General features: G+C 40.6%; 1 protein-coding gene across 1 annotated transcript in view; it reads right to left on the bottom strand.

Annotated features, from left to right (window-relative positions):
• Window positions 1-324: 324 nt before the first annotated feature.
• The window catches only part of LOC124395805 (transcription initiation factor TFIID subunit 4-like), a 94,014-nt gene continuing 81,297 nt past the window's right edge, over window positions 325-13,041 (bottom strand). Inside the window, 1 exon segment of the mRNA XM_046864655.1 lies at window positions 325-784. Coding sequence (XP_046720611.1) covers window positions 620-784 — 165 coding nt within the window. The 3' untranslated portion in view covers window positions 325-619.

Genomic DNA, 13,041 nt, shown 5'->3' with positions numbered 1-13,041 from the left:
ATAAACCTGACCAAATTTCATAAATTCGTGGCTTTTTTGTGCCAAGTTATGATGAGACAATAATTTTGATGATTATAAACAAATCTTTCATACGTTTTCTCTGTGAAATCTTTTGACCAGAAATTATTCGGGGTCTGGAGGGGTTAAATAAATTAATAAATAAATACCGTTTTGGACTTTTTTGTTAGTCTGAAGTTCCTGAATGTCATGAATTTAGTGTGTATAAATAATGCTGCATAAACCTCATATGACTTATATATCTTATATAGTGTTGCAACGCCTCGAACACGTAGCGCTGCTCTCAAACACATTGACGATCAAAGCTCGATTTTTTTTTTTCTTTTCAAACTCATCCTAAATAGACAAGCTTTCGATCCAAGATCGTTTTTTTATGACGACATGGAAAAGAAATGTGAAAAATGTCTTCACCGTGTCGAATTTTGGAATAAATAAATAAAGCGATGAAGATGTGATGAGGGCCACAGGAAGCAGGAGAGCTGAAACCTGGCTGAAGGCACGTGTGCAGGAGGAAGCTGGAGGTCGCTGCGGGTTGGCTACCGATTCCATGTTGCTTTGAGTTTATTTCGTGTCGGGTTAATGTTAACACGGTGGATGTTAGCTACTTCAGCAGAGCACGGTAGAGCAGGAGAGATCGGCTCGTCTCTCGCTCCTGCTCCAGGTAGAATATGAAGTCCCTGAGGTTCACGCGCGTGATTCGCTGCCGGTGGAACTGGCGCGAGGACGACAGCGACGAGGCTGGAGAACCCGCCGAGCTCCCCGACACCTACAGAGAAAACCGAGAACCAGAGTGAGAATCGAGTGTTACGGATCAGATCACAAACATGGGCAAGAAACAATTCAATACATTCACACATGACAATGTGTATTATATACAACCCGCATTCTGGAAATTTTGGGATGTTTTTTAATTATTATTTGTATAAAATGAAAATGAAATTGGGGTTGGTCGTCTTTGAGCATCCAAAGACATTCTATAAAACTGTGTAAAACGCCGATGGTTTGTGATTCAGTTTTAGGAGGGGAAAAAAAACCTTCACAGAAGTCAACAATTAGGAGGAAAAAAAAAATTCACATTTTTCTTATTTTTAGGCTTGAATCGTTTAAAATCAGACTTCACCGAATTTCCTAAGATGAAAGACATGAAAAACACAAAAGAACCCAAAAACACAAGCCACAATGTTTGGCATGAATCAGGCAGCCATGTCTGATCCACCTCCATCCATTCGCTCACAATTAGAGGTATTATGCTCCATAAACACGGATCATGGAGGCAGCGACGGCTGTGATTGCGAACATCTGGCTCTGGTCAAAGTTCATACTGTGCCTTTGGTCTGAAACGCATACAAGGCCTTTTATATCGACCTAATAACAACCACCTTAATGCTCTCATAAAACAGTGTGTGTGTGTGTGTGTGTGTGTGTGTGTGTGTGTGTGTGTGTGTGTGTGTGTGTGTAAGAGTAAGAAAGTTCGGCTTTGCACAGGTGGAGTGTGTGTCAAGGCTGAGTGAGTGTGTGACAGACAGAGATCCCTCAGGGGAAAGGAGGACACCTGCAGCTGCCTCATCAGGCCAATCAGAGATGACCTCTGTGTGAAAAGCCGCTCTGCCTGCTGCCATGGCAATTACTGCCAATCATCGCCCAGGCCAATCAAATGCAGCTGTCCAGCTGGAGAAAAAGCATACAAGCCCTTTTATACCGACCTAATAACAACCACCTTTATTCTCTTATAAAACAGCAAGTGTGTGTGTGTGTGTGTGTGTGTGTGTGTGTGTGTGTGTGTGTGTGTGTGTGTGTGTGTGTGAGAGAGACAATTGACATCTTGAGAGAATGGAGGAAAAAGTGAGACAATGAGATGATGAGAGAATGAGAGAGAGAGAGAGAGAGAGAGAGAGAGAGAGAGAGAGAGAGAGAGAGAGAGAGAGAGAGAGAGAGAGAGAGAGAGGATGAAACAGAAAAGAGAACAGGACAGACAATAAGTAGATGAAACAGAGAAAAGAGCAAGAGAAAGAAAAGGATAAGACAAAAAGAGAAAGTAAGAAAGAAAGAAAGAAAGAAAGAAAGAAAGAAAGAAAGTAAGAAAGAAAGAGGATGAGACAAAGAAAAGAGGATGAAACTAAGAAAGAGAGAAAGAAAGGGAATGAGTGAGAAAAAGGATAGGAGGATGAAACCGAGAAAGAAAGAAAGAAAGAAAGAAAGAAAGAAAGAGAAAGAAAGAGAAGAAAGAAAGAGAGAAAGAAAGAAAGAAAGGAGGAAAGAAAATGAGTAAGAGTAAAATGATAAGAGGCTGAGCGAGAAAGAGAAAGAGAGAAAAGAGAATGAGTGAGAGAAAAGGATGAGAGGATGAGAAAGAGAAAAGAGAAAGAAGAGAATGAGTGAGAGAAAAGGATGAGAGGATGAGACAGAGAAAGAAAGAGAGAAAAGAGAATGAGTGAGAGAAAAGGATGAGAGGATGAGAAAGAGAGAGAAAGAAAGAGAATGAGTGAGAGAAAAGGATGAGAGGATGAGAAAGAGAAAGAGAGAAAGAAAGAGAATGAGTGAGAGAAAAGGATGAGAGGATGAGAAAGAGAAAAGAGAAAGAAGAGAATGAGTGAGAGAAAAGGATGAGAGGATGAGACAGAGAAAGAAAGAGAAAGAAAGAAAGAGAATGAGTGAGAGAAAAGGATGAGAGGATGAGACAGAGAAAGAAAGAGAAAGAAAGAAAGAGAATGAGTGAGAGAAAAGGATGAGAGGATGAGAAGAGAAAGAAAGAGAATGAGTGAGAGAAAAGGATGAGAGGATGAGACAGAGAAAGAGAGAAAGAAAGAGAATGAGTGAGAGAAAAGGATGAGAGGATGAGACAGAGAAAGAGGAAGAGAAGCAGAATGAGACACACACGTGTATTCGTGGTCTCTCCACATATTGCAAGCTCATGTTGAGAGAAAAAGCATCTGACAGTTCAGTGTGCGCTGAAACTAAGCATGATGCTCCACACACGACTGCTCACTGATGCTGCTCACTCCAGTCTGAAGATCAGCCTGATGCAGACCTCGAAACTCTGTAAAGTCAAAACTGAGAGAAAACAGCAAAGGAAAAGAAAGAGAAGAAAGAAAGAGAAAGAAAGAAAGAAAGAAAGAAAGAAAGAAAGAACGAACGAACGAAAGAAAGGAGGAAAGAAAATGAGTAAGAGTAAAATGATAAGAGGCTGAGCGAGAAAGAGAGAAAGAAAGAGAATGAGTGAGAGAAAAGGATGAGAGGATGAGACAGAGAAAGAAAGAGAACGAGTGAGAGAAAAGGATGAGAGGATGAGACAGAGAAAGAGAGAAAGAAAGAGAATGAGTGAGAGAAAAGGATGAGAGGATGAGAAAGAGAAAAGAGAAAGAAAGAGAATGAGTGAGAGAAAAGGATGAGAGGATGAGAAAGAGAAAAGAGAAAGAAGAGAATGAGTGAGAGAAAAGGATGAGAGGATAAAACAGAGAAAGAGAGAAAGAAAGAGAATGAGTGAGAGAAAAGGATGAGAGGATGAGAAAGAGAAAGAGAGAAAGAAAGAGAATGAGTGAGAGAAAAGGATAAGAGGATGAGAAAGAGAAAAGAGAAAGAAAGAGAATGAGTGAGAGAAAAAGGATGAGAGGATGAGACAGAGAAAGAGAGAAAGAAAGAGAATGAGTGAGAGAAAAAGGATGAGAGGATGAGACAGAGAAAGAGGAAGAGAAGCAGAATGAGACACACACGTGTATTCGTGGTCTCTCCCACATATTGCAAGCTCATGTTGAGAGAAAAAAAGCATCTGACAGTTCAGTGTGCGCTGAAACTAAGCATGATGCTCCACACACGACTGCTCACTGATGCTGCTCACTCCAGTCTGAAGATCAGCCTGATGCAGACCTCGAAACTCTGTAAAGTCAAAACTGAGAGAAAACAGCAAAGGAAAAGAAAGAGAAGAAAGAAAGAGAGAAAAGTAGATCCACACGCCTACAGCAGCAACTGTCATTTCATCTGCGATGGCAGCTGGCAGGCATGATGTCATACAACATATCCATCCTACAACACACACACAACACACACACACACACACACAGACACACACACACACACACAACACAACACATACACAACACATCTGTACACACTAAGTAGTCAAAAAGAGATTAGAGGAAGGAGAAGGAGAAGAAGACTAAGAAGTCAAAAAAGAAAAATAAAGAAAGATTTATAAAGTTCGAGGTTAAGGGGTAAGAAAGACACCTTAGAAGAAGAAGAAGAAGAAGAGGTAAAAGAAAAAGAAAGAAAGAAAGAAAGAAAGAAAGAAAGAAAGAAAGAAAGAAAGAAAGAAAGAAAGAAAGAAAGGATTTGGTGATTTCAACAACAATGAGAACACACACACACACACACACACACACACACACACACACACACACAGGGCTGCAGTGAGGGCCACAGTGGTGTGAGTTTGCAGTTGCACCTCCAAAACTGCTGCTGACAACCTGCTGTCAATAAACACACACACACACACACACACACACACACACACACACACGAACGTCCATCATGAGCATGGTGAGAGGTGATGTGTCTGTGTGTGAGTGTGGATGAAGACTAATCTGGTAATAATGTGTTCACACACGCAGGCTAATAAGACATTAGTGCAGCGTTTGGCTCGCAGACCTGTGTGGGTATTTAACTGTCTCTGGGGGAAAAGCCCCGGCACTGAGCATTATGGGTAAATAATGGCTGAATTGACGGTGGGGGGTGGGGGGGACAGAGACCCCCTATCAGGACTAACCCACACACATGCCGTGAACATTTCTCCATCTTTAACACAGCCGTGAGACAGAGAGAGAAAGAGAGAGTTTCAAACTTACTCTTAGATCAGAAAGCTGGACAGTGATTGGTCAGATTCTAGGACAGGAAGTAGTCAGAGCTCACACCAAGAAGAGGACAGAGATTTCAGCTCTACTCTTAAAGCCACTTCCTTTTCTTTATAAAGAATAATTCGTGGCCCTGATATCCCACAATGCACTGCATCGGGATGTAAAGGTGTATCGTATAAAAGGCGGTGTACCCATAATTGCACTGTGCATCTGGTCAATTTGGAGACAGTAGATTAGCGTCCACATTGCTAAATATACCATAGATATATACTATAAGAGAATAGTGTCAAATTATACCTTAATATGGACATTTATTTACATATCTTATTAGTACTTTTACTTCAATCGTTACTTTGATCTTTTACTGGATCAATAAAGGGATCAATAAAGTATTCTAATTCTGAAATTTAATTTCCTCCCTCTTTCTCTCTCTTTTAAAGGACGTTTATAATTTAAAGGAAAGACGAACATTTCAAACATTTCAAGTAACATCAGGCCACAGATTTACGATATTATGAATAGGAAATATTTCATTGCCAATACAGAATGCAGTGTTTTATCTACAAATAATAATAATGAATCAATACCTGTTTTTGACAGCAAGCTAGACTGGTTCAAGGATCAAGATTCAAGAGTTTATTGAGAAGATGTAGCTCAGTGGTGATTGAAAGGTCCTGAGTTTGCTGGGCCCTTGAGCAAGGCCCCTAATCCTTAACTGTCCAAATGCCATAAATGTAAATGTATTGTCATTTGTACAGAAAACAGTGTGTGTGTAAGTGTGCAATGTAATGTCGTACAAAGGTATGTAGAAAGTGTGTGTGTGTGTGTGTGTGTGTGTGTGTGTGTGTGTGTGTGTGTGTGTAAAATATGCAGAGGTAGTTTCTGATACATGTGCATTTCATCATGGGTTATAAGGCCATTGTCTCTACTGACTTAAAAAGATCCTCACACGAACACAGACCGAAAAATTCTCAAAACATTCAGTGTATTACCAAAAGTATGTGGACATCCGGCCACCCCAACTATATGTGATTCCTGTTTATAATTATTTCTCACACTATAAGTAGATGCCGAGCTCGCAAACATCCCGAACCATCTAGGGACGTACCAGTGCCAATTGGATCCCACTACATGTGTGGAGTTTTGGACAGTGGACCTCCTGGAGTGTTTAAAGACTCTGGCATGGAGAAGCTGGTGCTGGATCTGTGATGATCACAAATGTTGAGCTATTTTATGAGTTGCTCAGTAGCTCCTAGTTTTATAAACATCTGTAAAAGACTGTAGAAAGAACATGACTTATATTCACACACTCCAGTGCTCATGTTAGATCTCTCTCTTCAGTGTTCTGTATTGTTTAAAGATTTATGATCAAACACTTGATATCACCCAAATGAGGGTGGGTTCCCCTTTTCAGTCTGGTTCCTCTCAAGGTTTCTTCCTCATAACATCTAAGGGAGTTTTTCCTTGCCACAGTCACCACGGCTGATCATCAGGGACAAATACACACCATTCACCTTCACTGTTGATTTCTGTAAAGCTGCTTTGAGACAATGTCTGTTGTGAAAAGCGCAATAGAAATAAACTTGACATGACTTAACAATTATATACAATGGAATTAAATTGTAAGCTGTAAAATTTAGAGTTCTCCATCACTGGAACCCAAAGCTGCTCCAGAAAGTGGTCATGTGCACATAGAAAGCTTCAGTGAGAAAAAAAATGAAGAAAAAAAATAAAAAGGAAAAACAGACAAAAAACAGAGCAGAGTAGGGGAATGAATATTTTATTTGAGCGCTGACCTGAGAAAGAGAAGGGAAAAAAAAAAAACATAGGATGTTTAACTCTTAACTGTGAAACATGACGGTATGTTCACTCTAGTTTGGGTTCCTCTGCATCACCACTGTATATAAAACCTGATAACACACTATATACATAACACTATATATAAAACTGTCTGAAAAAAGTGTAATCCTGTACATCAGAGGACCCCAAAATATGGCTCGCTGAACAAATACTGCCCACCCTCACATATGGAACGTATGTTTTTTGGAACTATCGGCTATTAAAAAAATAAATTCATACTGATAGTTTTTCCGGGTTCCGCTCTGCTGTCATTATAAGAGCTGCCTCTAGGGGCGAATTACTGCCGCCACGTGCTGTTTGGTTTTACACACAAGACAGCGTGCTGCACGGAGAGCGCTATACTATATTTATTATTTATAATTTATTAATTATAATATTATTAATATCATTAATTTTTTCCTTTTGCACTTATTCATGATTAAGTTCTGTTTTTTTTTTTTATTATTATTTTAGTACTATTTCAAATAGAGTGCTCTGTTTGTTTTTTACCCAGTATCCATCATAAGAACGAGCGGGTGATTAATCGGTTATCGGCAATTCCGATCTAAACTAGCTAGCCGTACAAAAAATTCACTATTGGTCAACCGCGAGTTACTAACATAGCCTAATTATTTGTTTGATACACCCACCAACCATATACATAAGTAAATGTGAAAAATGTTTATGTTTATGTGAAAAGAGATGCTTATTTGTCTGTACGGTCCAGAACAAAATAATAAACTAATCTAGCATTAGGAGGCGTAAATACATTTAAAATCATAATAAAATCTCCACAATAATACTGGTAGTCACTCCAGCCTTGTCATTTTAGACTGACCCGGACCCTAGTTAAAGAAAGAAAAAAACTTTGTGACCTTCACAGAACAAAGGGTGTGTAGTAAAGTATCAAACAATTCAAGACGTCACCATTAAACTGAATGTGAAGCCACATCATTTAGAGAGACGTTTTTTTCTGTTCGTCCCTACGATCTCAGTGTGATACTTGCAATTTAAAGCCAACTCTTAGAAGTGACTAGAAGCCGAGAAAGGATTATAAAAGCGAGTAGATCGCGTCCCCGTGCTGTGAGTGCACCCCTGGAGACGGTCGAATCGGTTATTAACTATCGTAATAGCGCGGTACGTGTGCGTCGGCGCAAATCCTGCTACCTCGACTCGAGATGGAGAGGGTTGAGTTCATCTGCCCGAGGCGTTGCGAGGATGTAAAAATCTGAAGCACACGGTCACCTCCGTGCCGCCTCACTCTCCTCCAAACCCTGACGGCACCACGGGACCAGACCCCCGCTCTCCAAAATCCACCTCCATAATAACTCCTGCCATTAATTAAGACCAGAGGCCTGCTCTTTTCCCTTTCCCCCTCTCCCTCTCCCTCTCTTTTCCCGCCTGGAGAAAAGGCCGATGAGGACATTTTTGGAAAGAGTTAACAGATGTCGGCTGATTGGCCCGGGGGCGTTTCGAGACATCGCCCGAGTGATGTATTTGATGTGGAGTTTATTCGGCTCCAATAAACGTATAAAGAATTAGAATAATAATTTGCAGATGTACGCGGAGAGGATTACAGGGCCAGAGCTCGCTTTGAAGCCAAGAAGCACAAACACGGGAGCGGAGAACGAAAAAAAAAAAGAGAGAGAGAGACCAGGCTTTGTGAACTACAGGTCAGAGAGAAGGCCACAGTAAGTCGAGTAAACCTGTGCGCGTGTGTTCAAATCGTATTTTACAGGCCGTCGTGGGAATTTTATAAAGTGAGTGCGGGTGGGGAGTGAGCACTTCGCGAATGTAAATCAGAGACTCATTTGAGCTCACGACACTCTGCGTTAGACGTGAGGGAGGAGCCAGGCGGCGAGGAAACGCTGGGTATGACGGACCGGTTTCATTTACAGAGCCCGGGTTTCTGCGAATGGGGGAGGGAAAAAAAAAGTGAAAAAAGAAAGAAGTACGGAAGGAGTCAGCCGGACTTATTCCGAGTGCTGTGATAAATGGAGAAATTACATTCAAAACAAACAACCTCAATTCGCTCCTCAGCTAAAGAGCAACAAATCTCCAAAACGGCCGCTCGCCGCATGCCTTAATACCGCACATAAAACAGAAAACGGTGCGAGAAAGCGAGAGCGAGGCTCCATGGCGATGCATAGCAACGGCGCACGATCTCAGTCAAGGAGAAAGGAGGCGAAGGGGAAAAAAAAAACACCTTATTACTTCTAACTCCTGCAAGCCATTTTGGTCTCCAAAGGTTTCGCAGTGCCTCAGGCGCTGTGTCTGCAGTGTTTCGGGAAATGACTTGCCTTCGCACGAACACTGCCATGTTCTGCAGCGCTGCTGCCCCCAAGCAGCCCCGCTCAATTTCTCTTTAACCCTTTCCTTCCTTTCACGCCTAAGAATCACTGCCTCTGAGCTCATTCTCTCTCTCACTCTTTTTTTTCTCCTCATCTCACTCTGTCACATTGTTAAGCCGCACACAGACACCGTGTTTTTCGCCACGTTCTCTTTTCTAAACCCTGGAGTTGTAGAATCATGAGGTCAGCTCGAACTCCGTCTCCGTCTCCGTCTAGACCGGAGTCTTAAGCGCCAGGTTACTGTTAGTCGGGTTTTTGTGCCACATGCATCCAGGAGTGTGTATCCAGGCTGGATTAACTCTGCAAACTCGTTGACACAACACATAATTAAACATTTCGCTCGAGGTCAGGAATTTTCTAATTAGTAGTGTACTGACAAAAGCTGCAATTGCATCGCCTTGAGTCACACAGTCCACAGGTTACTGCTTAGATGAAAGCGCTGCCTCGAGCACTGTTCTGGGGGAAGTTCACACAAACACAACCCACACACACACACACACACACACATGTGGTTGTCTTTCTACCCTTCCAAAGACCTTCCATTGATATAATTATTAATGCAACTAATTAACACTGTCCTACACTTAAACCTACCGATAACCTTAATCTCTGTCACAAAAATCAAACCTTTTCAGGTTTTTTTAAGTAATTTTCTTTATAATAAAGCTGTATAAAACTCATAGGGTCCTGCCAAATGTCCCAACAAGATCAAAAGTAAAAGACTACTAAGAAGCAATACACATACACACTGCGAAAAGAAACCGAGAGAGGTCACCTGATGAAACTGTTTTCAACTTCCTCCTGAACAAAATCTCTATAACTGGAAGAAAAGAAGCGTCAACATCTTTCCTTCTCTCGTGCTATTGCATACTCTCTCTCTCTCTCTCTCTCTCTCTCTCTATTCCTCTCCTTTTGTTTTTCTCAAAAGACTTTCAGCTGGGAGACAAAAGAACCGAAAGCCACCGAGGCGTAATTACAGTTAATTGTGCATCTTCAAATGCACGTGCTGTATTTTCCGGACGATAAACATGTTTTTTTGCCCTTTAGCAGCTGCTGCAACTTATAATGCAAAGCAGAGGACGTTATAATTTTTCCATTAGCCTGATTTGTAATATCTAGTAGTGTTCTTACAGTAGGTGTGATGCTGGTAGTTATTGACACTAATTACTGTACGCTGAAAAACCAGGGTCCGTTTTAAACGTAAGAAAATCCATGATGTGAAATGAAAAAAACAACAACAACACAATATTAATGAAAACACACAGATTCCGTCCCAGGATTTAGGGGCGGTGTGTATTATACTCTGTAGCAAATTACTGACTGGAAAATATACTATCTGGAGTATAGGACATTTGGCCCTTCTGTCTCAGACTTACAGAATTAACAGAGACGTTTGTGGCTTAACGTCTTGCAGTAAAACACACTGCACAGCTGCACCCAAAATAAACAGGAAAATATGATCCCATAGACATAAGAATTAGGACTCCGGGTTTATAAACGCCCACGCTAATTCTGTCCTGCCCCATGTCCAATCACAGACAGACCAAGCCACTCACAGGCCTCTCAACACCAACCACAATACACCCACCTTCCATATACTATATATACTTGTACACCTCTTACATTTCAGCAACCATTTTAGTGTATCTTCTAAAGTAACAATACTATAAAAATAAATCTAGGATATAATTTAGAGTAGTCAACATGCAGCTTGTATATCAGTACAGATTTACTGTCTGAAATAATAACTCAACATACAGCCATTATTGTCTGAATAGCTGCCAACAAGTGAGGAAACCCTCAGTGATAACAGCTGTACATCATGTAACAATGCAAAGCCACATGTCCTATTATTCATGTTCATGTTTTTGTTTGCTTGACCATACAAATTTGTGTATCTTGTATTAGAGCAGTTACAATTTGGTGCTTCAAGTACAATCTCTAATACTGAACGCTGGATGTTCAACATGGAACCTCATGGCAAAGACTCTTTAAGATCAATAACACACTGAAACTGAGTTACAGTACTGTGGTCACGGTGATACAGAAGTTTTCCACTCAGAACAGGACTCGCAAGGGTCCATCAAAAAAGTCGAGTCCTCGTGCTGTGCGTCAGGTTCAGAAACTGCTTCAAAATACAGACGCTTGAGTGCTGCAGCGTTGCTTTAGAGGTTGCAGAAGCAAAAGGGCCGCTTGTCAGTGCTTAGACCGTACGCCGCACACTGCAACAAGTCGGTTTGCAGGCCGTCATTTCAGAAGGAAACATCTTCTGAAGCTGTCTCACTTGGAAACCCAAACCTGTTCTAGCATGTCAATGCTCCTGTGCACAAAGTGAGCTCCATGAAGATATGATTTACATGGTTTGGAGAGGAAGTTCTTGAAGTGCCTACTACACACCTTTCGGAAAAATTGGAACACTAAATGCTGTCCAGGCCTCCTCATCCCACCTACATCAGTACCTGGCTTTTATATCAGCCTTGTGGCTGATGAACATAAATGTCCAAAAGCTCACTTAAAAATCTAGTGAAACATCTTCACAGAAAAGTGAAGGTTAATTATAAGTGCAAATTAGGACAAAACATGGAATGTGTTACTCAAAAAGAACATACCAATCTTATGACCAGGTGTCCGCAAACTTGTGGCAAAATAGTGTAGCATAAGTATAGACTCCTATCTACATTTTTTACGTTTACTTTTTAACCTTATTTGTAATTAGTATTTTTGTACTTTGAATAACCAAAGAAAGTGATTGTGTGTAAACAATTAGAATATCCAAAGCAAGTGTTTAATGTGTAAAAGTGTGTGAAAGCATCAGCATATTTCAAGCAGGTGTTCTATTGTGGTGACTTCATGTGACTTCCATATATGGGTCAAGGCCTCGACCATGATCGTTTTAGTAACTTTCAAAAAATTAGAGATGGATGGAAAGAGATAGAACCATCACCATTATGTTGTTCTCACCAATATGTCATTAAAAAGATCTAGTTACTTGAAGATAATGGTGGCAGATGAGGTAAACGATGGCAAATAAAAAAGATGGGAATTTCCTAGATTGTAGAAAAGAGTATAAAAATACGGCTGAAATAAAGCCTGATTCTGTGACATCACAACCTGGATTCCACACTTAGTTTATCTGTTTTGCTATATATGTTGTTATATATGTATATGGCTTTTGCTCATTTTATTGTTTCAAATTGTGCTGTATATCGCAAATAGGTGCTTCTCCATCTCACAAAGAAAAGTGCCTGATATCTCAATATACTTCAGTAAAATTCCTCCTCTTCTTAGCCTACAAAAAAATTCGACTGGCTTTTTTTTTTTTTTTTAACCAAGGGGCGGGACTTACAATAATACACATGGACCAAGCCAGTAAATCTGCTTTCAACAAAAACTCAGAATTTCCAAACTCCAACCCAAACGCATCTCCAAAAAAATTCCAAACAGGGCGAAACTTCTGCTCAGAAAATCTGGAAGGTATCCTCCGCCTCATTATGCCATCAACAGGAAACAAAATGTCGCTTCAATGTATGTAATGTCGAGTTTAGCCATAAATCTCTAGTTCTCCAGGGTGCCATAGCCTATCTGGCTTCTCCTAGGTAACTCTTTATATTCCGAGCTACACATACTTCCATTTCACCCTCCACTTTCCCAGCACCATCTGCCTGGATCTGCTATGGGGTAACACTTGTTATACCATTTGCACCAGTAGCATGGCTGTGGAACATGTTTGAGCAAAACTATCTATGCTCAATTCAAATATACAGTACCTCAGTAGTTGATAAAAAAATCATAAGGTCAAATCCACAAAAATTCTGTAACGTAAATATAAAGGTGTTCTGACTGAACTAAATCTGGAGAAGCTTCTGAACACATCATAAAGTCATGATAGCTAATGTTAGATTGTTAGCTAGCAAACAAATGCTTTCTGGGCACATTGCCAAGCTTAAAAACAGTATATTGTCATCTCACTACGCAGTATAACCAAA

The sequence above is a fragment of the Silurus meridionalis genome, chromosome 13, assembly GCF_014805685.1.
Source record: "Silurus meridionalis isolate SWU-2019-XX chromosome 13, ASM1480568v1, whole genome shotgun sequence".
NCBI lineage: Eukaryota > Metazoa > Chordata > Actinopteri > Siluriformes > Siluridae > Silurus > Silurus meridionalis.
This window is presented reverse-complemented; position numbering and strand designations above follow the sequence as displayed.